This window comes from Apis laboriosa, unplaced genomic scaffold (assembly GCF_014066325.1).
Source record: "Apis laboriosa isolate Shangri-la unplaced genomic scaffold, ASM1406632v1 scaffold26_cov146, whole genome shotgun sequence".
Lineage (NCBI taxonomy): Eukaryota > Metazoa > Arthropoda > Insecta > Hymenoptera > Apidae > Apis > Apis laboriosa.
In genome coordinates, this window is record NW_025222592.1 from 5,201,224 (window position 1) to 5,227,455 (window position 26,232).

The following is a 26,232-nucleotide window of genomic DNA, read 5'->3' on the forward strand; positions in this document are numbered from 1 at the left end:
TCGTTTATTTGCATAATAGTCGCTGATGACCCGTCATAAAGACGCACACACCGCGGCGTATGCACCTCGCCCTCTTTCCTTTCCTCCCCTTCCGTCACTTCCATTCAACGCGACGTAACCTTTTTTTACGTAACCAAGTTACATTTCCAATCTTTACTCACCGCCTTTCATCTTGCCTTCTCTTCATCTTGCATTCTCTCGCTCCGCGAAACTTCAAATTATACCTGTATCTCTATATATCCAGATTACATCCATATTATCTCTGTATATATATATATATATATATATACATATATATATTCCAAAGTATGAAACATTTTTCGCTATGTCAATTTTGTTACACGTTTGACAATGAATGCACAATAGTATATGGATAATATTATCACAGCGAAAAATCCTCTGTAAAATTTGGATGATATTTTTTGGGAAATAGGGAAATTTGTTTTTTTTTTTTCACCAATTTATTTTTCTGACACGAATAATAATTTCCAGGTAAAATTTCTCGAGAGTTTTCGATAAGAGGCGACCCTCGCGTCAAAGTCAAAGGACAGAAAATCGATGGCCTCTTATTAACACAATAAGTCAAACTCGATGCACGGCATTCGTCACGATCAAGCACGTGCTAACAAAGGGGTCGATTTAATTGAATCTCCGCGGACCCCACCCACAGCGGGACGAGAGCACCACGGGCGATCCATTGATTTTCCACGCGTACACCACACTGACCTCCTCCACGGACGCCGATATTACGCCGCCATTGAATTCAGGTTACCGCGCGGCGTGTACAGGCTCATAAGACGGCGGACGCAAAAATTATGAATCCCGTGAAAGGTTTCTAGTACAAAGGCACGGCTGAACGGTCCAGTGCAATCGCACATTTCATTAAACCGTTACAGTGTGACGAGTTCTTTCGACCGGGATATAGAAAGGAGCGGTGTGCGCGATTGTTGCGCCATTCAATTTCGTTCCAGTGATATAACGTTATGAAAAATCAGGCGTTGATATTATACGTGGATCGAATCGTTGGAAATTCTCGTATTTTCCTCACTTTGATCCTCCACTCTGAAATGGAGTAAGCCCGGATGGAGTAAAAATATGAGTGAGATGTGGATGCGGAATATGTGTGTGTATGTGTATGTATGTATGTATGTGTATATGTGTAACAAAAGGGATAAGAATAACCGGAATAAATTAAATTTCAAGATAAGAACGATGAAATGCGAATCCGTTTTATGCACGTTTTTATTTTATCTATATCTCGACTCGGGAAAAAGAGCACGGTAAAAATTTCCGTAAGATTAAAAAAATTACTCGAAATCGAAGTTTGAGATAAAGATAATCGGAACAACTTCAACTTTGATTAATCGATGAATTATTGATTCCAAAAATTGAAGAGCGCAAGAAAAAAAATATATATAAAATGAAAATCCAAAGAGAAAACAGTTATCGGGGATAACGATCGATTTCGCTTCGTTTACCGATCGAGAGCGAAAATGTGACCTCGGAATCGTACTTTGGCACCTAGCCAAGGCGCGCGAGGAACGCTTGGCATTAGCCACGCTTATTAGTAACAGAAAACCGAGGAGTGCGCGAGCAACTGTGTGCAACGGCGCATCGGAAATCGGCGGGGAAGGGAATAATATGCGGAGTCGTACAGGTGTTGTAACCCGTGGACGCGCACACACGGCCGAGTCCCCCGATGGGATCAGAGAAGAGTTTTGCAACTGTGCCACCGGTGGAAACGCTTGTGCAATTTGCATGATTCTCGAGGATTAACCTTGCGCGCGTACACAATACCCTGGATGTCCGTTCTTCTGCGCCACGAATTATTTTTCGTACTTTTTCCCGAGATATAGCGCGTTAACCGCTCTTCGTCGATGTTTAATTTTTATCACACATCGAGAATTCTTCTTTTTTTTTTTTTTTTTTGAAAAGAATCGCGCGTAGAAATATTACGCTTTGTAAAATTTTTCTCTTTTTTTTTTCTGCGAAATGTAGATTGTTGTTGAGACGTTAAATCGATTTAAGTGGTTATTTATTGAAAAAATACATTGAAAATATAAGACGAATATAGGATTTTCTATTCTAAAGTTTCTCTACTTTCTGAGAAAATTAAATTTGAAGGTTTTTTTCAAGTTTGTGGAATTCCTAGCTAATTTCTGGATTGGATGTTAATGTAAATATGAAAAGTAAAATTTTATTTCAAGTTTTAAATTAATATTTTCGAGATAATTGAATTAATTAAAATTCGTCGATCACATATTCTTCCGTTTCTATAAGTCCAATTTTGATTTTCTCAAAAAATCACAAGAATTTGAAATAAAATCTCTACAGACACAGAAAATATCTTCAATATTGAAAATTAATCCGTTTTTAGAACTATCCTTGACAACTTGTCCCTCTCTCGAGATCATCTGTCAAAACAATGTTAATTTTTCGTATTTAAATAACGAGATATCCGGCGAAAAAATTAGATTTAAAAAGATTTCAATTTTTACACACGACGAACGATGAATTGAAAATCAATGGCCATTAATTTTTAATCTACCAAATATCTTATTCCTTCAAATAAAACTTCATATCTCGTTCGCGGATTAAAAAAAGGGGAGGAGCGGGGGGGGGAGGATGGAAGAGGTTCAAACACCTGTATCTAACTGATGTTTCCGATTTCAGGGATCAGGATGCGGTGGATCGGTTACGTGGCCACAATTCTCTGGTGGTCGGGCATCGCCAGGTCCCTGAGCACGCTGAATCGAGGTCACAGTCAGTAATACTCCTTTTGGTGGTTTTAAACCCAAGTATTTCAGTAGCCTCACCGCCGCGTTCCTTTCCTCGTGTCTCCCCGACTTTCTTGGCTGGACCACTTCCTTCGCCCATGGAACTCTCTCGCGTGCTTTCGAACCAGAACTGGCCATTAATCGGATTCCCTTCGTTTTAATGCTATGCCTGACGTCCCGCGTATTTAGATCGACCCATCTCTCTCTCTCTCTCTCTCTCTCTCTCTCTCTCTCTGGCCTCTTCTCAATTTCCAAGTAAATAACAGTTTCCATCGTTTGTACAAACGGATACTTAACTCTTTCGCAAAAAAGTAGCCAGTTCTGGTTTGACCCTCCCGTCGTTAAACGTTTCCTCGTTCCTCCACCCCTTTCTCCACCCGTTCCCTCGTGTTTCTCTTTCCTCCCCGTGAAATGTGTAACGCCTAATTGGAAGAAGGAACTCGGTCAAGGTGCAGCTCGGTCGTGTGCTCGGCCGGCGAGCAAGTCAAAAAAGAAAGCGAACAAAGGGTTCTTCGACTAATTTCTTTCCTTTCTTCTGCGGGCGAGAAAGAGAGAGGGGGAAAAAGAGAGATGGAAAAGCTTCTCTTTCTCTCGTTAATTCCACGGATCGGAATGGAAGATTCCGATGATCTGAAAATTGTTGACCGATGTTCCCGATATTTAAAGTGTCTACGCAAGCACGACAAATATTCAAATATTCCTCCTCGACATTTCTCGTCCTCGTAATTAATAGCGGATTAATATTTTTAATTTCGATAGGTCTACCGTACGTTTATCGATGTGATATAGAATCGTTGTGTACACAGAATCGTAACGAACGAACGGGACGTAATTACCCTGCCGAGTATCGTTGCTCGTTTGTGAACGAGGAGCCGGTTTAATATCCCCCCGTTTGATTACTAGCCGGGACAATGCGGGAAACCGTGCATCAGCGAAAGAGAACGATCCCTGTGTTAATCATCCGCGACACAGAAACCGATGTGCCGTTTAATATCCCGCCAAACACGACGGGACGTGTTTGACGTTTACCCTTTCTCGCGACTCTGTTGGAAACGAACTCTGTTGGAATATTTGTAACGATTATTGTCGATCCATGATGAAAAGTTCGAGGCATTTATCTTTTTTTTTTTCTTTTTTTTATATATATATTTCGAAGAAAACAATCTTGTAATGCTTGATATCTTTTTTCTTTTTATATATATATATTTCGAAGAAAACAATCTTGTAATGCTTGATATTTTTTTTTTTTTTTTTTTTTTTTTTCATAAAGTTTGTTTCAAGAAATTATTATTCGATCTAAACGGAAAAGGATCTAAAGGAAATGGAATTTGTCGAGAAGCAAGATAGTATTGGTTAAATGAAAAGTGTATATTACGTGGATAATATATGCCTTAAGATTACTGGGGAAGTTTATTCAATTTAAAAATAAATTTTATACTTGTCCTTTTTTAATCAGAACCAGTTTCACAGGTGATCGCTGATGTGAAAACATCAGTAGTAATAAGTGGTCAAGTTTTTCACGACATGGATTAATTACTCTATTTTTGTCACTTTGATGAATCTCGAAACGGTATCCAATTAGGCTGAGAATGATTGGTCAAAGTACACGAAAATCAATATAATAATACCCTTCGTTACTTGAAACCAATACAATAATATCCTAATTGCCTCAAATCGTAATAAGTGAATCCACCACGAATCTTCGGCCCATTGTGTTCCCTCTGCTGTGAAGACGAACGTCGGCCACCGATAAAGTTTTTCTTTAATTAACGCCGCTCTTATCGGGAGAAAGCGAGACCGTGAAGGTAGAGAACCGCGGCAATTTACGTCGGCTTACGCGCTCTTACTGTCTCGGTTAACGACCTGGCCCAGGTCTACGTACTCTCGTACACTTGGACGATCGACCGCACCGTTTTTCCTTTCTTTTTTTTTTCTTTTTTCTCTTTCTCTCTCTGTCTCTATCTCCTCCATTTTTGTTCGTCTTTCTTTTTTCTCGCGCGTGTGTCCCTTCGGCTTCACACGAATATCCTCTCCCGACGAAAGGGCCACGCCGCACTTTCACTGAGAAGAAACTGGAGGAAAGATTCTATCGAAAGGTTGGGACGTTAACAACGCTCCAATTACCGAACTCGATCCAACAGCGGTACCGGGCCCGGTTAATTAGCGATTCGGCCGAAATCCAAAAGAGAATCGCTCGGTCGGTAAGTTATCGATCCGGACGGTTATTCCCCGAACACGAGGGAAACGATTATTCTTCGAACGACGCGACCTCGAGGTTCCCAGGATGCCGTTGTTAATTACGGAGGTGCATCGATATCCGTTTAAACGGTGGCTTATCACGCACCGCGTGGTCATGTAGGTCACGTGGAATCGTATCCGGAGATGAAGGAACAGACGTCGATTAAATTCGTGAACCACTCTCGTTAGCACCGATCGTTAGCACAAGCATTTTTCAAATTGATCTCCCCCAGTCTCGAATAAACATTGGACAACCGTAATTTTTCACTGCCCTACTTTTAACCTTCGTGCATTCGAATGTTGGGAAATGAAAGATAATCGATCATGAAACTTATCGGGTTGTTAGCATATACTTAACAAAAATTGAATTTTCTTTTTAGAAAGTTAATATTCCATCCTAGAATCTATCATAAAATCTTGACAGTCGATAAATTTTATCGAACCTTCACCATCATCTATCCATCTTCTTCGCACAATTCCTTACATCACCGAAATGCAATTCTTTCGTTCACTAAAACACACAAGATGGGTCGATCACCACCATCGTGACAGAATGATGGAAGCCTTAAAACTAACCTTTAACCACTTTGAACCGCTTGACGATCCTCTTTGAAAAATGGCATCGAAGCAAAACCCTGAAAATTAAAGAATGACAAAAGATTACACTGCATATATTCGCGTATACAGGTTACAAAATCACCCCGAAACCCTGTCGAGCCCCGGGTCCAGAGTCCAAGGAGGGCACCTGCATGTTCGTGTGGGAGTGCATCAAGTCTGAGGGCACGCACGTGGGCGTGTGCGTGGACACGTTCATGTTCGGCAGCTGCTGCGTGCACAACACGACGACGAACGCGATCACCGTCTCCAATCACCACCATCACCACCATCATCATCAACAAGCATCCTCTTTGGACCCATTGAGGCCGACCCTGGCCGAGGCGCTGGGCAACGAGTCGACCAGGCCCACGCTCACCTCCCTCTCCAGCTTCCTCGTCACGGACACGAGCACCGCCAGGCCGAGTTACCATCCATCCGAGACGCTCGAGTCTTCCGGAGGGTCCGGCAGACCGCACAAACCGCTGCCGGCCGGTTCCGCTAGGCCGCTGCAAAAAAGACCGCACGCGAAACCCGCGAACGATCACAAGGACAGGGTCCAAACCTCTGCGGTTCCCGCCTCCTCGTCGAATTTCTGGGAGAAAGGGTCCCAGAGTTCCCCAGAAATTTGGGAGAAGGGCTCTCATAGCACCAAAAGACCAGGATCCTCTGATTCTTGGGAGAAGGGTTCTCAGAGCACCAAGAGACCGAGCTCTCCTGAATCTTGGGACAAGGAGTTTCCAAGTACCAAGAGACCAGAACTCTCCGAAGCTTGGGAGAAGAACACTCATAGCACCAAAAGACCAGGCCCCCCTGAAGTTTGGGAAAAGAATACTCATAGTACCAAAAGACCAGGATCCTCTGAAGTTTGGGAAAAGAATACTCATAGTACCAAAAGACCAGAATCCTTTGAAGTTTGGGAGAAGAACACTCATAGTACCAAAAGACCAGGATCCTCTGAAATTTGGGAGAAGAATACCCACAGCACCAAAAGACCAGGAACCTCTGATGTGTGGGAGAAGAACACTCACAGTACTAAAAGACCAGGAACCTCTGATGTTTGGGAGAAGAACACTCACAGTACTAAAAGACCAGGTTCCTCTGAAGTTTGGGAGAAGAATACTCATAGTACCAAAAGACCAGGATCCTTTGAAGTTTGGGAGAAGAACACTCACAGTACCAAAAGACCAGGAATCTCTGAAGTTTGGGAGAAAAATACTCATAGCACCAAAAGACCAGGAACTTCTGAAGTTTGGGAGAAGAACACTCATAGCACCAAAAGACCAGGTTCCTCCGAATCTTGGGAGAAAGGGTCTTTGAGCACGAAGAGACCAAGCTCTTCTGAATCTTGGGAGAAAGAGTTTCAAAGTACCAAAAGACCAGAATTACCTAATGTTTGGGAAAAAGGTTCTCAGAGCACTAGGAGACCTGGCTCCTCTGAAATTTGGGAGAAGGGATCTCAAAGTACCAAAAGACCTGCATCCTCTGACAATTCGGAAAAGGGATCTCAAAGCACGAAAAGACCTGTATGGGAGGAGAATAATCAGGATTCGAAGAGACCTGGTCATCATGACTTCTCGAGTCTTCAAAAACCGAGACCGGAAAGTGACCAACACACGGTTGTCAAAGAGAAAGACACGACGCATGAAGGCTTTCAGAATCATCATCAGGGATACAAAGATAAGATAGATACGGGACTGAATACATTGGTGATTAGGTTACCTGGAAAAGAGCATGCGTCTAACGAAGATGAAGGCATCAGGCCCAACAGGCCTAACAACCAAAGACCATCCGAGTCGAGGCCCGACGATAGTAAAACGGAAGAGGCTGATTTGAGCGTTCAGGAATCGATTCATAGACCGAGTGTTAATTCGGTTGATGAAAATGTAAGTATTTGATTGTTTGAAATTTTAAAAATAATAATGTTACTTTTGGTCAAATACCATTCATAGTAGAACTTCGCTTGTTCGAATGTGGAATAAATATGAATTTTTTTACATAATAAACATTTATATTCAAAAATTATTTAATCATTTCATAATGTACTCTTTCTGATCGAAGATTCTTTTATTCAAACAAATCAGTTCGAATAATCGACGTTCTAGGGTGCTCGAATTCAACGTAGCATCGAAATTTGTTGATTTTTTGGGGAGGGGGGAGTTTGCTTTCAAAGTAAAGTTTAAAAGTGTTTAACCATCTCATCAGGAATCAGCCAAGGATCCTCATCCGAGCTTGAACTTCATTCACACGGAACGTCCACAATGGGCTACCAAACCGGTATCCCCCAAACCGACCACAGACTTCTCGAAACCGTACTTCTCGATCAAGACGACAACTTATCGGCCGATCCTGATGAACGAGCAACCGGATACCAGGCCGAACTTCGTCTCGAAACCCAATGGCCCGAGCACAACCGTGAAAACTTCGACCACAATCAGACCGTCACACTTGAGCGGCCAATCCACCACCAGGTATCCGACTATGTCCTTGCGTTGCTGCCCTCGAAAATTCTTCCTCTCGTTGGACCATTCCAAAGCTTTTATTCAACTGCGCGGAATTAACTCGCGATCGTAAATTTTCTCCATAATTAATGGCTCCAACGGAAACAGGAAGCGAAGCGGAACGAAGCGTTTTCGAGCTTCAAGCTTTTCTTTCATTCTAGCGCAGCCGGATCCTTGCCACAAACCTCTCACTGGCATGTGACCACTGAACCGGTGTTCGTCACGAAGCAGAGACCGTCCTTGTCCACCAAGCCGATGAGTTCCCTCGAGACGGTCAAACCGTTGACCAGCAGCTCCCATTTCTGGTCAGAGAACAGTTGGACACCGCCAAGGCCGTCCTTGAAACCGCATTGGACGGACAATCCTAGCCTCCTTCAGAATGGGCCTGAAGCGTTTCCACCACGGCCGAGCTTCAAACCGACCGAACCACAAGAAGTACGTGTGGATATTTGTCGATAAAATATATGTTTCGTTTGTAATTTCGCGGTATCGGGTATATTGAGAGATTCTCTTCACGATGCTTCTTAAAATATCATATAATACTTGTTCCCGCCTTCCTTTATTTGCCCGCGATATATATTTAAAGAAACAATAGAAGAATAAAATAAGTATGTAAATGTATCAAGCACTGGTGCGTAAAACCTGAATGGAATCTATTATTCCAGTCAGAGGATTTATACAACAAAACCAGTAAAGTATTCGAAACGGATGGATTTATTTTTAATGATCGTACACTGAAATTATCGAATAACTCAAGAATCTTCCTCTTATGACCGCGAGCCATAATCGCGAACACTTCTTCCCCGCTCGATACCTGAAACGCTTCCGCGTCTTATCTAGAAATCAGTTTCCCCTCGAAGGAACAGCTTTATCATATTACATCCTCGAGTACACTCCATATCCCGCGGTCCTGCAAACCCCTCTAATATCGATCTCTATCGATATTCGTCGTAAGAAAAAAACAACGTAGCCCGACTTCTTTTTTTTTCTCTTTTCTCCTTTTTTTTTTTTCGCTCGTCGGATTACTGTTAATCACTGACAAAGAAACCGATCGGCCTTCGACTCGATTACACAGTCCATTGAGCACCGTGTTGCAAAACGGAGCCGTCCATTCGGAAAATTAATAAATTCGAACAGCGTCGAAAGATTCAAAGATTCGATTCGGATGGATTCAACTTAGATCAGTAGTGCATTTTCTTTTTTTTTTCTCTCTCTCTCTCTTATCGCAGAACACAGAGTTCCACAAGCCGCTCGGCGCCGCGCATTACATCACCACGTCCCACTTCGAGACCTCCGCAAGGCCCAGACCCACGAAGAAAACCACCACGTCCACCACGACCACCACCAGCACCACCACCAGTACCACCACCACCACCACCACCACCACCACGACCACGACCACCACGACGACCACCACGACACCAAAACCCGATACGACCGTGTCCACGACCGAGGCGGTCGCGAAAACTGGATCGGTGTTGACCGTCTCTGCCGCAACCGAGAGCAAGGGCATGCAGTGCGGGGTACCGCCTCTGTTTCCACGACCCGAGACCAGGATCGTTGGAGGCAAGGACGCGCCGTTCGGTCGATGGCCTTGGCAGGTATCCGTCAGGCGCACCTCGTTCTTCGGCTTCTCGAGCACCCATCGATGCGGCGGCGCGGTGTTGAACGAGAACTGGATCGCGACCGCGGGACACTGTGTCGATGAGTGAGTAGAATTTCTTTGGAATTGGAGATGTTCGGAGAGGTTGCAAATTGAAATTTTTGCGTTACTTAGAGAACAATAGATAAAGTAGAAATCTGTTTTTTTTTTTTTACATACATACATCATTTTGTATATTTGTGCACATTTAAATTTTTCATAAATGTGTATATATATATATAAAATACGTATATAAAGTATATAAAATATTAAAGGGTATTAAAGGCTATTAAATTATAGTTATAGTTTGAAAACTTATTTGCAAAATATTCATATACGTATTTAAATATATTAAATATATCTCTTTCGTTTCAAGATGCATAAAACAAAAATAAAAGAAAGTAGAATAAGAGTGTATTGAATATGAAAACTATAATAAAATGTTTCCTATTAATATCGAAAATAACTTTCGAGACATGCTAATAATATCGGAAATAATAAGAAAAGAGATGTATAAATACGAAGATAGAAAGTCTATGAGCCGCGGATCATAAGAAGAAGCGGGATCAGTGTACGTAATTGCTTCCTGTTATGATTACAGCCTCTCCGTACGTGAGTGAATGCAAATGTGCCCGCCCCTCGTGTAGAAAATGAACCTCGATTAACCCGTATACTTGATTAGCGACGATCGTAAGAATGCAAAACGAGAGAAATATTTGAAATCGATTCTGTTGCAGCCTGTTGACCTCGCAGATCCGGATCAGAGTAGGCGAGTACGATTTTTCGTCGGTGCAAGAGCGACTGCCGTACGTGGAACGCGGAGTGGCCAAGAAGGTGGTCCATCCGAAGTATAATTTCTTCACTTACGAATACGATTTGGCGTTGGTTCGATTGGAAAGCTCGTTGACCTTCGCTCCGCATATCTCGCCGATTTGTCTGCCGGCCACTGATGATCTTCTCATCGGCGAGAACGCGACCGTCACCGGTTGGGGAAGATTGAGCGAGGGTGGCACCCTGCCATCCGTGTTGCAAGAGGTAAACTTTTACAATAATTATACTCTTACAGTAATTATAAATCCACCAAGAATGATAGTTTTAAATTTTCCAATCAATGTAAAAAGAATTGTATGAAATCCTGAACCTTTAATTCTTAACGATTTATCGATTTAACGTCATATTTATAATATCTCAATGAGAAAGTACAAGATTCAGGTTACGAATGAAAAATTCTTGATTCAAATTAGAATTGGGTGTCTATTGCAGGTTTCCGTGCCCATAGTGAGTAACGATAGGTGTAAGTCAATGTTCCTGAGGGCTGGGAGACACGAGTTCATACCGGACATCTTTCTTTGCGCCGGATACGAGAGCGGGGGCCAAGATTCTTGTCAGGTATCTATAAAATAACTCCGCCTATAAATATCGCTACATATTCGTTTAAGATTTAAGACAGACAGACGTTTCATTATTAATGTATATTCAATTTTGAAGTCGTGTTGGAACTGCAGAAAAATCAATATTTGCTAGAGTGGCTTGTCGTATATCTAAGAAAAAAAAAAAAATGTGCAATTTTCAGGGCGATTCGGGTGGACCTCTGCAAGTGAGAGGGAAAGACGGCCGATATTTCCTCGCGGGCATCATATCCTGGGGAATCGGATGCGCGGAGGCGAATTTACCAGGGGTGTGCACGAGGATCTCCAAGTTCGTCCCATGGATCCTGAAGAACGTCACTTGACCCTGTTTCCGATCCATCATCTGGTCACGGGACCTCGTCGACAGATTGGCGAACCGATTCGCCGGTGTCCGAGCACTTAAAACGTAACTCTAAACGTTTCTTCGGATATTTCTTAACCAAGGAGTAACAGAGAGAATCGGCAACTGAGAATCACTGCCAAATAAAACTTAGTAAGACTTGTCGAAAGAGAAAAAGAACGAGACTCGTAACACGAAGATTCTCATTTCTCCTTTGAAGATAAAATGTAAAAAGAGAAACGAAATGAACGTGTAAAAGGAAATGAGAGTTCGTGTCGTATTGAGCAACGTATCGTAGACAAAAGTTTGGGAAACTGGTGTCTCAAAGACTGCCGCTTTGAAAGCGAAGCCAATCAAACACAGATCGCGCGAGACTGTGGAAAAGAAGAAAGAGATCGTTCTTCAAGAACAATGAACAAACTCGCGCTCAACCAGGACTGTATTTATATATAAATATATAAATATAAATAAGATAATATATATATATTTTTTGAACGAGCTGTTGGCTCGTCTGTCAGTTTTTGCCAGCCTGTACATGAATATATAAAAAAGAAGAGAATTAAGTTGAAATTGGCTTGACGTTGAAAAGGCCTGCGGAAAGGATTATATATGAATAATTAAAAGATATCGGCAGTTTCAGCAGCAAGCCCATGATTATACATTTATCTACCAAGTTGTATAGCGAATTTTGTAAAATGCTAAATTCTTGCCCATCGCCTCTAAATATCCTCTATTAATCAAAGAATTAAATTAAAATTCCGTCTTTCTTTCATTCTTTTTCTCTCTCTTTTTCTCTTTATTCCTTTTTTCTTTCTTTCTCTCTCTCTCTCTCTCTCTCTCTCTCTCTCTCTCCATTCTCTCTCTCCATTCTTTATTTACAAAGTACGGATATTTTTGTACAGATATACATCGTGTACTTAAAGGTAGGTGTGTGCAAACTAGGAAAGATTTAATAAATATAAATATATATATGTGTAATTGTTTATAGATATATATAACAATATTTATAAGTATGTCAAATAAACGTATGTTTATTATTACCCGGGATTCGTCTATTTTGTTCCCAAGTAGGATAAAAATTCTACAAAATTCGCGAATTGAGCGGATCGTTGACACGACCAGCGATCAGAACCACCGAGGTTTCCGCGTCGACGATGAAGTAGAGGAACGGATGGACAACTGTAAATGGCACTGGACCTGCCCTCTCGAATAATCCATTACCTGTGAAAAATTATATATATATATATATTTCATTCGTGAATAAATAAAATCATCTTGTTCCAAATGTTTATATTGTACGTATATTAATCTAGTGCAGATGAAGAAAGGTAACATGGAACAGGTAACGAGGTATTTGATAATATATGTTAGCATGAGGAGAAAAAAAATGATAATTGAAAACAGCTGACAGATTAATGAAAATATTTACGAGCAACATTCCTTGTAACGATTCAGGAATTCCTAGTAAGCATAATGGAGAACACGACCGCAAGGTCTTTTTATTTATTTTCCTCGGTGAGTCAGGCGTACAGGATATCAGCGATTAAACCAAGCCAACTTTATAACAATACTGAGAATATTCTCGATCGTGGACGGCGTCAATTACAATAAACCGGAAACGAATTCTTCGACGAGCAAACAACGAATTGGCAATAGATTCGACATTTATCGATTAGAGAAAAAAAAATTGTATCTTCTGGAATGTTTGCGTGATCGTAATCGTACGTCACAGATAGCGTATAACTTAACCATAAAAAAAAAAAAAAAAAAAAAAAAAAAAAAGAAAGGAATTAATTACTGTGAATTTATTTTCTTTGAAAGAAGATGAATAAATTAAGAGTAATACTCGTTCGATTCTCACGATGCAATTCGCTGATATAGTTGGAGGTCAACAACCTTTACAAGAGAAAGTATCAATATAATATAAATATGAATCTGAACTGTTTCTCGATCTTTAGAAAAATTTCTATCTTTCAGAATTGAAACAATTTCCATTCCAAAATTTTTAATAAAATTCTTTCTTAATTTTATATTAGCTAAATATATATATAAAAGATCCATGGTAACGATAGAAAGCAAAAAGCATGGAATGTAAAAAAGAAAACGAAGAGGAAGGGAGAACGAATCAGACACGCGCCAGTAGTAATGGCCAGACATCGTCAGACATTTGCCCACTACGTTGCTCAGAAATTATACGAAATTTATGAAGGGAATGCGGATCTTATTGATCTTATTTTTTGTTGATATTGGCTAAAAAAAATTTTACAAATAATACACACAATAATATACTATCAAAGAATCGTTAACGTATTACTTAAATATATTGTACAAACTGCTAAGAAACAATTCAAAACTTTAAAATAGCTTTAAAATACAAGAATATAAAGAAAATTAAATTAATATATATTCTCAATTTAATAAGTCTTCTTGAATAATATCTGTAATAACTTAAGAAAATTATTATTAATAAAATAATCGGAAAATATAATTACGATTTTAGAATACACGATTCTAAACTTTTGGTCGATAGTGTAACACAGTGAGCGAAGGAATTAGGTATTCCCTTTGTCGTTCTCAGCAACATACACCGATATCTCATTGTTCGCGGACCACGTACACCGGAGAATCGCAATTTCACCGATTGCGTCACGTCTATTGCCTGATCGAACCTTCTGCCAATCGCCGATCACTCCCCCCCTCCACGATAATCCGTGATATCCTCTCCTTTCTTTTTTTTCCTTTTTTTTTTTCCTACTAGAAATTCGTGACTGGAAGAAAAGAAAAATGAAAAAAATTTGATCAAATCCTCGTAGATTGTGGAATATCGAAATTATAATAAAGAATGGTAACAGGAAAAGTGCAGAAAGAACGTAGAAAGCAGAGAGCAGAAACCTGGATGATGTATATAGTATCGGTAATAATCCCGACGAAGTGGAACGATCAATGGAGGATCGGTAGGGCGATAGAACGACTCACGAGAATGGGTCCTGTCGGGTTTCATATAATTTCTGATGTTCACACCGATGCTCTGCTGCACGTCTCTAGCGTACACACCTAGGTCAGGTGTCATTGGCGAGAGATCGGCTGTTCTGGGCTCGAACACATCCAAAATTCCCAACTGAAAATAAAATAAACATTTGACAAGAAAAAGAAAAGAAGAACAATCGAATATAATCGAGAGGGACAAAAGTAATTTTAAAAATAACTGCATCGTTCGATAATAGAAAATGATTGAATATAGTACGTTTAAAAGACTAACGCTAAAACAACATGAAACAGTGTTGGGATCTATAAAACTCGCAAGAGTAAAATGCTACACAACTTCAGTACGTACGTCTATTAAACAATTCCGTTTCGAATTATCGTGAATTACGTGTCGTCAAGGAGGGCACGTGTCCCCCTATAGCTCTGGTTCGCGGAACGAAACCGTGACGAGAAACGGAAAATGCACTCAAGACCTGTTGGCTAACGCGATTAAGTAATTAGGAGCTTAATGATCGAAGCTAATGGTAAAATATCGGGCAGCGAACATGGAGAAAGAAATGATTCGATTTCGAGGATCTCTCTTTCCTCCGTTAAAAAAAATTATTTGATATAGAAAATTTTTAGATTCTCGAGAGAATATTAAGATATTAAGTTCATTTTCCAAAAAGAAACGTAGAAGAGATTCCTCGCAATCGTCGTACCCTTTGAAGGAAAGACGTCAGTGTGACAAAACCGCGCAACATGAAGGACGGAATGGTGGCCCTGACCCAAGTGGCCTGTAACTGCTTCCGCAACAGTCTTAACGACTTCCCGCCGAGATCTCTGGCCAATCGGTACGTGTCCCTTCTATCCGTGGCCATCATGAGGATGATATTGTATCTAGGATCCTGAAATTAATGAGTTGAAAAGATAATTTATCGCCAAAATATATTGAAGATAATAATTTCCCGTTTTGTGAAGAGAATGGCGAGAAGATGAATTTTCGAGAGTTTTTTATGGAATAATAGATCTTACATCAAGCGGAAACTCAAGGGCGACCGCGTGCAGCGATGGGAAATAGGCAAAAGGTAAAACGGCGAAGTATCTTGAGGCTGTAACGGAAGAGACGTCGCAACCGTTTACTAAGAATGATATCTCTGTCGAGTCTCTGACGGATGCCTCGTTCAAACTTGTGGAATAGGGTTTCCAGATGCCTAGATCTTGCATCCAAATCCCTTCGTCTGAAAATTAAAAGAATTTAACAAGAATAAGAATATAAATTGAGGCTAATCAAAAAATATACGTACATGAAATTTTAAAAGACCTTATAAAGATAAAAAAGACATATGCTTATGTAAGAATTCGATAGCAAAGCGATTAGCGTGCCGGATTTACCACTTATTTGGCCCGAGTTCAAATCCTCGAATTTCAATTTTGTTTTTCAAGCATTATTAATATAATAATCCATTCAGATTTTTGAGCAAATTCATCAACATCTTATTAACCACAACTTCTCTCTCTACTCCATTCATCTTAATCACCATTTCATGCATATTCTTTCTTAAAAAATCTATATTCAACGGTCAGTGACTCCATAATCTAGACAAAAATAAAAAAAGAATTTAAAAAAAGACGGCAATTAATACCTGGATAACTAGAAAAGAATCCCCTGGGGCTCCTGTCACTACGCTTCCTTCGACTCATCATCTTCTCTTGTCCAATCGACCCGATTTCACCCGCAACAGTCGTCGTGACTGGTTCGGTAGACTCCATCTCGTTTGAGACAGACGATTGATTGTTCAAAGAGTCCACTAAAATAGTATTCTCGTCGTCAGGTTTATTCGTGAACCTACTAGTCTCATTAATGGACATTTCGTTTGTCTGAGTTGTTGGGATCGTCGAATTCGTCGAGATTTCCGTGATATTGACTGGTAGAGTTGCCGACATTTCTGTGAATGACACGGTGACAGTGACTCCTGCGTTTATCGGCGCAGATGTTATCGGTGGCATGATCGTTGACTCTGGGATAGGTTCAGTCATAATTACAGATTCTTCGGTCGTTTGATCGGTAGAAATGGTTGTCGATTCTGGAGTTTCTACGATTATTAACGTGGTAGATGGTAATGGTGTTTCAGAAGTGGAAGATGGAATAGAAGTAGTACTAGTAGTAGTAGTAGTAGTAATAGTAGTAGTAGATGGAGTGGAAGTACTTCTTGAAGTTGACAAAGTACTCGTACTTTTCTCGGTACTTGGAGATTGATTAGACAAAGTAGCTGTAGTTATAGGTTGAGTAAGATTTGCAACGGTTGTCTGTGGTTCTTCAGAAATTGTAGAAGCTACAGTAGTAATTAGAATAGGAGTAGTAGAAGTAATAGAAGGTGTAGTAGAAGATGGTGTATTAGTAATGAATGGCGTAGTTACTATCTCGGAAGATGAAGTTGTAATTAAGTTAGGCATAATAATCGTAGGTATCGAAGAGGTCGTCGTTGTCTCGATGGATGATGAAGTTACGATCGAACTTGACACGGTAGTGGCAGCATTAGGATTATTCGTTAAAACAGTAACAGCAGGAGTAGTTTGCGTCAATTTATCCTGCTCGTCTATCGTGCTTGAGGTTATTCCAGTCAACTCCACCGAGGATGTAGTCGATATTGGTGTTTCACTAGTGGTCTCAGAACTCTGCATATCTTGTGTAGTAATAGATTGCGTGGTAATTTCAACAGGAATTATCGTCTTCGTTTCTATCGTTGATTGTTCAGTCACCATCACGCTATTCGTTGTTTCAGGAACAAAAGTAGTTTCGTTCATTTCCTCTTCAGGAATGGACAAATCGAATCCATAGAATCTCAGAATGTCCTCGTATTCAGGCCTCAATCTTGTGTTCTCGTGATTGAGTGTCAAACCCCCGAGAAATCCGTCCGCGTTCAGATACGTCTTTAAAGTAGAGAAAAATAATTATTGCAGGTCCTTCACGGATCGTCGATCTTTCGTTACGAAATTTGTTCGAAAAGAGCGATGGACCGAGAAAGAAAAAAACCACCGCTACTTAAAAAAAAGAGAAATTACGCGTTTCAAATGAGCCGTCGAAGCAAATTTTCCGTGTCCCTTTTCCGGCTAATCACCCTCGAACGTCGAACGCATTGCGCAACGATTTTGAACGATTCAACGACATCCTAAACGCGATGCCGGATAATTCTTACCCTCAATCTACGATGAATATCGCGAAAACCGATCCTGGTGATGTCTCGATCCCTCGGTAGGCCGAGAGCATCGACGATTTGCTGTCTTCCTCTGCCGGCCGAGCCCTCGTAGAGCGCGGCCAGGACGAAGCCAACCCCCGTCGGCGAGAATGCAACGTTCCCATGGACCGTGTACTGCTGCAGAATCCGCACGCCTAGGTCGTTAATAACGTCTGTGATGATGTCGACCGGCCGATGCGGAACCGGTTGATACCAGCCGTCGAATCCCACGTTGTCGTAGCCATGCGCGAACACGGACGACACTGTTGGAATATTCCCATTCAGAAATCTCTCCTAATCTCTTAACTTTACGAATCCTACGAAATCCTTTCTCGCGAATATTATAATATTTCTTCGCACAACGATACGACGATCGTCTTCCAATTCATAAATAATCAAGAATCATCGTCAACTTTTACCGACTAACTTTAAGTAAATTGGAATCGGTGTCGGCCCGATTCGAATACAATAATAAAAGATGAAAGAAAAAAAGGTGAGCATACGTACGCTGCAGCAGGATCAGCCAGGACATCCAGGCGCCCATATTAATCGCGACTGGTTGGTGGATCACTGGCGGACGAGGATCGCAGGCCGACTGGCATGGACAACACGCACGTACCTCGCGGGTTCTCTCCCGTTTCACGAAAGGAAGGAAGCGCGGACACGGTGGCGCGGAAACGGCCGGTAGGCGCACAACTCTATTAGGATTAGTCTTAGTCGTCCGCTCTCTACGTCGGAACTGGCTCGCGGATGGTGCACGCCGCCCGCTCGAGCCTCTCTGCCGGCCACTCTGGGATTTTTTAAACGGCAAGGTCGTCAGGTAGATAAACCCGTGTCTATGTACGCCGTCATATCGCGCGCCCGCCCTTCCCTCTCCTCCTCGAGAAACCGGGAGACGGGGTTTCAGCTTCCCCCAGAGGATGTGGTATAGTAGGAGGAGAAGCAGGCGGAGGAGCAGGCGAATTATTCAAAGGTATCGTGGTGGATTTATTGAATGCGAAAGCTACTTCTTTTTTTCAAGAGATTTCGAGCATTTGGATTTGTGAATTCTCGACCTGTCCGTTTGCCACTCGCGAAAGGGTATTATATTTTGAGAAATAATGAATAAATATGCGGTTTGATTTAGTTCCTCGTCGATATTGGAACGTAACTTTCTTTTAAATTTTCAATAACGTTTGTGGTTGTATTCTGATATCCTTTTACGAAATTTGACATGATTCTCCATAAAGAAATCGATTCTGTCCAAAGATTAGACTTTTGAAAAATGGAATGATAATAAGTTTGAAAAACATGATATTCTAAGAATAGACGATTTATGAAATTTTATAAATGATAATATCGTTAAAATGTATAAACCATGATCCATCACTATTTTAGAAAAAATAAAATGAATAAAAGTTACGATAGTGGAAATTCGTATAGCGATATTCTTTCGCAATGTTCGATTGTTGTAAAGGTAAAGAGTTTGTGGATGTTAAGAAATTGAATTTAAAATTCATGAAAATTAATTCACTGAGAAAGAACGAATGAATTTTTATCATGCAAGATAACGAACGAACACTTCGGAGATGTAGGTAAACTCGTAAACCGACCTTTCTTCACTTTCGCACACTTACAAATCTCCATTCTTTTACGAGCATGATCTTAATAAAGTAACTAGTTGTGGCAACTTCCACAACGTAACGTAACAGGGAGCAACTGAATCATACGCGTCATAAGTCTTGCTCAATGTTGCGGTCGTTCACAATGTAATAAACCTTGTTAAGTGCGAACTCTTCCGGCGAAATTAACGAAATTAACGGCTTAACGAAAACAATGAACGAAAGTACGTCGAGCGTACCTGTCGCGAGGAGCATCCTTCTGTCAATCTTCTTACCCGACAAATTTTTCGTAATCGCGCCCGTACATTACGCGATATCTCAAAAATTTTACGGGTAAATGAACAATCTCTGTTACTCTTCTCCAAACGAATTTTTATTGCTCACGATCGACGAGACTATTGATACAATAGTCTCGTCTTATAATAATTTTGCACTTATTGTTAATTATTATTAAGTACAATAATACAATATTCTTAAGATTAATCTCACGGAAAAAATTATTCACAAAACATCGCCACGACTCTCGTGCAACTAACGAGATGGAAAAGGATGCCTCGGACATCGGTCATGGAAAGGATCGAACGTTTTCGACGTTGCGTGGATATCCACGCAATATCCGGTGCCGTCCATTATCCGCAAATTAGACGTTCGTGTTGGTAATTGTAAACGTCCTCGGGCCATTGGTCGCCATTTTATTGGCGAGAATTATTACACGTCTGCCTTGCGCGTGAATTGAATCACCGAATGGACCAACTCCGTTTTAAAATCGGTAACATTAACACGAAACGATATTTGATTTTTTTAGAATTAAGGGATATCAAACCGATCGTCTTTACTTCTTTGGAAATTTTTCATTTTGCAATATGGAAGTAAAAATATCCAACGTCTCTCATATCGAATGAGTTAGTTACGATAGAATAAGATGCGATAAGTTTGATTTTTATATATAAATCAATTATGGAAATGGATCAATAGTTATGAATGAACGATTTATGGCCTCGTTTAACGTCAACGATTGTTTCTCGACTCGATCAAGGAATAGAATTTCAAGAAAATGGAGGATTGAGCAAGAATTTCAGGAGTTCTGGTCGTGTAGATTGGTACCATGTTTTTTGTTGATTAAGCCATGAAAAAAAAAAGCGAAATGGTAATTATCGGAGAAAAGAAGTAGAAATTGGAAGCAAAAAGAGTGGTAATACGTGCAATTGAACGCATTGCGTGGGACTGGTTTATATCTTCGAGGAGAAATCCCATGATCGTATGGAACCTTCTTGTGAGATGAAGAAAAATAATTTAACTTAATTGTACGTGTCTTAAAATAAGATTTAAGAAACAAAGGGATGAATCAATTTGCGTTCCTTGGCTATCTTACGCCTATGACAATAGAACTCGCAAAAAAGAAAGAGGAAAGCCAACGTGATACCTGAAACGATGACAAAATCTTTCTTATTAAAAAAGATAAGACTTTAATCACCATCTTGGCACACCAAGAAAGATAAATATCTTACCTATGAATAATACGAAAAATATTCCTTGCATATCAGCGACGTTTACTTTTCGTTTGTTCACCGCCTGATTGCTACCTGGCGCTTCCCAACATTTATCTTTCATCGGCATCTTCTCCGTGATCCATTTATTCATCAATCCAGACTCTAGCATTCGATGCAGTCTAAATTATCAGAAAAAAAAAAAAAAAAAAAAAAAAGATTCAACTCGACTCACAGAATTTTATTTTAGAATAAAATAAAAACTATTGAAAATAATTCCTGACATCGATCCTCCAGAAGTCAACGTACAACTTACTCCGCGTTAATGACAGGCAGATAAGGACTGCCGTACGGGATGATCATAGCGATAGGCTCGTCGAGAAACTCGTCCATGCTCAGGGAGAAATGGCAGCTACCGGTCAGCAAGAAATCCTTCCTCATCAAGAACCTATTTCGCGAACCAGTTAATTTCCACGCTGGAATTTTCACGCTGGTTTCGACTAGTGATAAATGAAACGATACCTGAGGGAACTCCTCCAGTCGATCAGAGCGTGTTTCCCTTCCTTCACACGTCTCACCAATCTCTCCTCCTCTGTGTCGTTATGCCTCTCAGCGCGGGAGAATAGAACGTGGTATTTAGGCTCCTCGGCGTTCTGTAGATACATCTCGAGGAAGCTACCGTTCGGAAAGCCCCAACTGATTCTATCCTTATGCGCGATCAAATCCTCCACGCTTAAAATAGAGGTGTCCATTCGAGGAAAAGTGAGAAAGGCGACCAGACTTCCGGAATATATGGCCACCAGGACCATCACGACCAGCCACCACATACCGATCAGTATGCGAGCGCTGTCATTGTGCGGTAGATACATCCCACCTGGAATTTTTCAGGGCCGATAGTAGTGTGATTCCCTTCGCGCTACTTTGGCCGTTGAATTTTAATTAGTCGATGGGCAGAAGATGGAGAAAGGCTATTGCGTTTGAAACGACAGGAGGAATTTTACCGAGTTTCTCCAAACTTCCAGCCATCTTTTGCATTGAAACGTTACGTTATTAAAGTGAATATACGAGTACGTATATCTCAATTATAATCACTCTATCATTGAATGTAGTGTAATTTCATTTTTAGTGATTAAGAAAAATTTCATATAATATTTACTTATTTAATAGATCTGTATTCTATCCTATATTAAATAAAACGCAATATTACTATCTCCAATAAACATCATTATTCGAATCGATCTGCCAAAATAAAATTTGTATAGAAGAAATCCAACAACGCTAATGATCGGTAATAAAATCACTGGAGGGAAGTCATCACAAGTTTCCATCGGTGCAAATATAAAAGAAATAGTGTTGGTTTACGGGACAATAAAATCGTACCTTGTTGAAGAAGCGCTCCGTACACGTACCACACACATTGCCAGGAGGAGTTGAGACCGGAGGCCTTGGTGCTGTACGGGCTGTACTTGTGGATCAGGTATAAAATCGGACCCATTATGATAATGGACACAGCCAGACAGGCCCACATCTGAAAGGCAGCCGGAACATAACAGGAATGCCAGCGAACATACCGAACTTGAACGACGACAATCTTTATAGTTCTGTCATTATGCGCTATTACGCGGTGGAATGCCGAAACATTAGCGAACGCTTTTAAAACGAGTAAGAGATATCTCTCCGCGATCTTTGTGTAACTACACCGATTCGTTTCTGTCAGTCTTTCGCTAAGAAAACCTTCGTAAGAAATTATGGAGAGTTACTAATGTAACGTAATATCAGATGTTTTCTTCGCTTCTTCGATCCTTATCCTCCTGGGTTATCTTCACGAGCTAATTTGTTGGGTTAATTTGTTCATTATTATTTCGAGATTTCGGTAACGGAGAATATTTGGTATTCTTATTTCGAAAAAAAAAATAAGGATTTAAAAAATTAATTACAAACCTCCTTGGTGAACGGTGAAGCGAATAAGAGAACTCTAGACAATTGGCTGGGTTTCGCTGTTAAAAAGCTGTATGTCTGTACGAAAATAGGTACGGTATAATTGAATGTGGTATTCCCACATTCGTTCACGGTCAACGCGCACGCAGCCAGAAGAACTTTCTTCTGGCGCACCAAATTGATTATTTCCAATGGCACTTTCTTCGTGGTCGACATGGTCATTTCTTTGATTTTCTATAAACGGAATCGAGCAGAATTGACAAATATAGTGACAAATAAAAATCGTAAAAATTCTTACCTCGCCCAACTTGGCAAATTGAGAAGTGTTCCAGGATCTCGGAATCTGACTCGTTTCCGGCATGATCACTGTGTACGTGAAGTTTAGTTTCATGCTGAGATAATTGATCGCGTCGAATATCAATCCTTCGTACAATTTTTTACCCGTTTTACTCATAGAAATTATCTGCCATGGTGGGTTCTAAAATAACAATCGTTCACGTTCAGTTATAACGTTTACAATTTTAACGTAACAAAGAAATTTCGAATTTAAGAAAGTTTAAGAAAAATTAACTTTCTAATAAAATGTGAAACTCGATGTTTTTTAATGATAAGATATTTTTCTTGTAAAATAATAAATTGGAAAATTGAAATCGTTTGCCCACGTGATAAGTCGCGATTGGTAAATTAATTCCTCTGAATCCGTGCACGATGTGAGGAAATATCACATCCGTAAGGTTTACGCCGATAATAGGTGTCCACGTTCCTATATCCAATAAGTGAGCCATATTTTTATCATGAGAGAAGAAATTTCCCCACGTTATAGACGAGAAGAATCTCCATAACAGACATTGTTCACAAACATTGTTCGAAGCAGACGTGTTTCGAGAAAGATGTATCTGTCGAGAAATATAATTTGGATTTTAGTCTGGCTAAAACACATTGCAAATGTTACAAATTCACTGACTCTGACATTCTTCAGAAGCTCGGCTCGCCTCTTGCTTTTCGTCAGTCTGATCATTTCGAACTCGTCCTCGTTCATCCTCTTGAACAATTCGATCTCGTTCGTCAATGAGTATTCCAAAGCTTTCGCCAATGCTTCGATCAAATCCTTGATGTAACATTTTAATTTGATCTGAAGTAGAAATCTTTCAACGATTATTTACCATATAGAGAAAAAATAATATAAAGGAATTGCTTAAAATTTTTAAAAAGTTATCAGAAAAATACAATTTTTATTTTTCACAGTGAAACAAAGAAATATAATAATATGAATATGTAATTGTTTAAAAATTATTACTTTATAGAAACCATCCAAGTCAGTCGCGTTATACATGAAAGCCACATTTCCTCCTTCTGCCAGTAAATTAATGAATGTCGTGTTGATCAAATTTCCTGACACGCTATTTGTGATCACGTACAACCATTGACTACCTGGATGAACCATGTTCAAAGAGTTTGCCTTTAAAAAAAAATTTCCTGAATAATATGAATTCTCAATGATCTTAATCTAAGTTTTTTCATCATTTGAAATATATTACATGTTCGTTAAAGAAACGAAATCTTACTACAGACATTACATCCGCGACCATGTCGACAGTGGCGATCACCAAAAAGCAATGTCCTAATTGTTCCACGTGAAAATCATTCAACGTCTTCTTCACCGAACTTTTTCTCTCGCTTCCCGTGTTTCCGTGTCTCAACGAGAAAATCGACCTAGAGATTAGATTCATTCGCTTGTTCGGTAATTTATTCGAAATGGCTTTCAACACTCTACTGATTGTGTCTCTGTCTGAAACGAGGCGTGAACACGTGTTCACATTAGATAAAAGGATCGTGACATGATCGTTTATCGTTGCTACTAGTTGCCTTATCACCGAACGTATCGTCGTGAAGGATGTTGATCACGTTCCAGGACAGAATATCTGTCATTCTTAAGTCGAGAAAAATCTGTGACAGCTCTTCTCCTGGAACGATCGATGGCACTGTTATACCATCTGTATCTGGAATTCGAGGACAGTCTGGATCTTCAAATGAAAAAAAAAAAAGATTCCTTTTCAGGATCTTTTTAATTTTATAATTAAAATATCTAGGAAATGGTTACTCGTGTTACCTGTTATGGCGAAATGTGTCAGTTCTTCCTTTTGTGCGACCTCGTGCAAACGCCATGTTAGATAGCAGGTCGCGACAGACAAAAGAATTGTATAATCTTTGTAGTAATTGAAAGATGTAAAAGATTAATGAATAATCGAAGCAAAAATTGAAATGATAACTATTTATTTATGGATGGAAAATTTACCTTTAAAATTAACATTCATATCGCGAAATACGCGTATTGAGATACTACCCAAGTTCATCTCCTTTTTCACAGTATCTGTGATAAGATCTTGTATTACTTTTGTGGCATTTTGGTACTCATCTTTGTTACTGAAGAAACCTTTATCAATGATGACAGCTATTGAAAAAATTCTTTTTCATCAAACTTTACTCAATTTTATCTTTTTTTTTTATAATTTATCATGTATGGTAATAAAAAAGAATTCTTTTTTTTTTCGAAAGGTAAATCACTCATACCCATGGTAGCATTAGAAGTAATCAGAGATGGAAAATCATTGTAACTGCTCCCATAATTGATGCACCAAACCAGCAACAGAACCGATATCATTTCTATTGACAAACTGAAATAACCACGCGTATTATTCGCACAATATATAACCGAGGACACTTGTGAATAATGCATCACTTCATTAGTTTAGTCGATCTTTTATTACAAGCCAAGTTGATCACGATCACGAGCACTATGCCAAGCAGGCCAAATACAATTTGATGCACCACGAATCACGGGAAAGGTCAGTTCTTTAATAACTAACTACAGAACGATCGAATCCTTGTGAAATTGAAACGGGACATTGTTTAGCCTAGTTGCGTGCGATACCAAGCCTAAGCTTTTTAATACTGTAATATACCAAGAAAAAAAGGAAATTTATCAAAATTATCAAAAATATAAGAATTTAACACATTTTCGATTTAAATCTGCAATATAATTTTATATTTCAATAATTATATAAATTCTTTTACAAACATAAGTATTGTCCAATCAAGTATATTAAACTTTGGAAATTGCTAAAAATGAAAAGAAGTATTGGTATAAATCGAATTGAATGAATGTTGAAATTTATGATTTTATAATGCAATTTAATTTTGAATATTTCCTGCTAAATGCTTTCGATTAGTATGTATGCAAAGCAACGACAACGAATAATGTTATTACCTCGTTTGCACGCATGTTTGTCACTAGCAGAAGACAATTGTATTGTTTCATATCGGTTGGTATACCACTTCCGTGTAGCAAAACCAGAGATAAAAACTGGTAGTGTTGATTGCATTATTCCAACTTACACGTTGCTATCACTAATAAGAAAAATCATCCATTGCTTTGTGATTTTATTTTTCATCGTAGAGACATTTCGAATTCCTTTTTATTGTGTCGTTCTTTGTTTCACTT

General features: G+C 39.8%; 3 protein-coding genes across 6 annotated transcripts in view; 1 reads left to right on the forward strand and 2 right to left on the reverse strand.

Moving 5' to 3' along the window:
- The window catches only part of LOC122713984 (serine proteinase stubble-like), a 71,046-nt gene extending 59,562 nt beyond the window's left edge, over positions 1 to 11,484 (forward strand). For 3 of the 4 annotated variants that reach the window (XM_043934900.1, XM_043934899.1, XM_043934898.1), the window contains exons 2-9: positions 2,674 to 2,763; positions 5,703 to 7,495; positions 7,815 to 8,080; positions 8,272 to 8,545; positions 9,340 to 9,818; positions 10,490 to 10,787; positions 11,016 to 11,141; positions 11,326 to 11,484. In XM_043934900.1, the coding sequence (XP_043790835.1) occupies positions 2,682 to 2,763; positions 5,703 to 7,495; positions 7,815 to 8,080; positions 8,272 to 8,545; positions 9,340 to 9,818; positions 10,490 to 10,787; positions 11,016 to 11,141; positions 11,326 to 11,484 (3,477 nt within the window). In that variant the 5' untranslated portion in view covers positions 2,674 to 2,681. The remainder of the gene's footprint in view (positions 1 to 2,673; positions 2,764 to 5,702; positions 7,496 to 7,814; positions 8,081 to 8,271; positions 8,546 to 9,339; positions 9,819 to 10,489; positions 10,788 to 11,015; positions 11,142 to 11,325) is intronic. The other variant, XM_043934901.1, reaches the window with a different exon arrangement.
- Positions 11,485 to 12,560: 1,076 nt separating this feature from the next.
- On the reverse strand, positions 12,561 to 18,455 carry LOC122713985 (mucin-2-like). The gene is made up of 7 exons (XM_043934903.1): positions 18,212 to 18,455; positions 17,666 to 17,967; positions 16,112 to 17,399; positions 15,501 to 15,706; positions 15,188 to 15,373; positions 14,478 to 14,619; positions 12,561 to 12,722 (listed from the first exon to the last, which is right to left on the reverse strand). Exons 1-7 carry the CDS (start codon positions 18,246 to 18,248, stop codon positions 12,583 to 12,585), a joined length of 2,301 nt encoding a protein of 766 aa, XP_043790838.1. The 5' UTR covers positions 18,249 to 18,455; the 3' UTR covers positions 12,561 to 12,582.
- A 1,121-nt stretch (positions 18,456 to 19,576) lies between these two features.
- On the reverse strand, positions 19,577 to 26,231 carry LOC122713685 (ionotropic receptor 93a-like). Its single transcript, XM_043934374.1, has 16 exons — positions 25,999 to 26,231; positions 25,302 to 25,405; positions 25,027 to 25,182; positions 24,841 to 24,936; positions 24,605 to 24,754; positions 24,296 to 24,519; positions 24,028 to 24,189; positions 23,695 to 23,862; positions 23,393 to 23,626; positions 23,029 to 23,208; positions 22,734 to 22,964; positions 22,173 to 22,320; positions 21,315 to 21,666; positions 21,109 to 21,240; positions 20,814 to 20,974; positions 19,577 to 20,728 (listed from the first exon to the last, which is right to left on the reverse strand). The coding sequence occupies exons 2-16, from the start codon at positions 25,390 to 25,392 to the stop codon at positions 20,631 to 20,633; spliced, it is 2,583 nt and encodes an 860-aa protein (XP_043790309.1). The 5' UTR covers positions 25,393 to 25,405; positions 25,999 to 26,231; the 3' UTR covers positions 19,577 to 20,630.
- Between the last annotated feature and the right edge of the window lies 1 nt (position 26,232).

What these genes read in the sequence shown, in the direction of transcription:
- LOC122713685 (XM_043934374.1), bottom strand. Translation starts at nt 25,392, where the DNA reads ATGATATCGGTTCTGTTGCTGGTTTGGTGCATCAATTATGGGAGCAGT. An exon ending in TCGCGGATGTAATGTCTGTA is followed by an intron (nt 24,190 to 24,295) that starts GTAAGATTTCGT and finishes TTTTTTTTAAAG; the next exon opens with GCAAACTCTTTGAACATGGT. An exon ending in CGGAGCGCTTCTTCAACAAG is followed by an intron (nt 21,667 to 22,172) that starts GTACGATTTTAT and finishes GAAAAATTCCAG; the next exon opens with GTGGGATGTATCTACCGCAC.
- LOC122713985 (XM_043934903.1), bottom strand. Translation starts at nt 18,248, where the DNA reads ATGGGCGCCTGGATGTCCTGGCTGATCCTGCTGCAGC. An exon ending in CCCTTGAGTTTCCGCTTGAT is followed by an intron (nt 15,374 to 15,500) that starts GTAAGATCTATT and finishes CATTAATTTCAG; the next exon opens with GATCCTAGATACAATATCAT. An exon ending in TGACGTCTTTCCTTCAAAGG is followed by an intron (nt 14,620 to 15,187) that starts GTACGACGATTG and finishes TTTTATTTTCAG; the next exon opens with TTGGGAATTTTGGATGTGTT.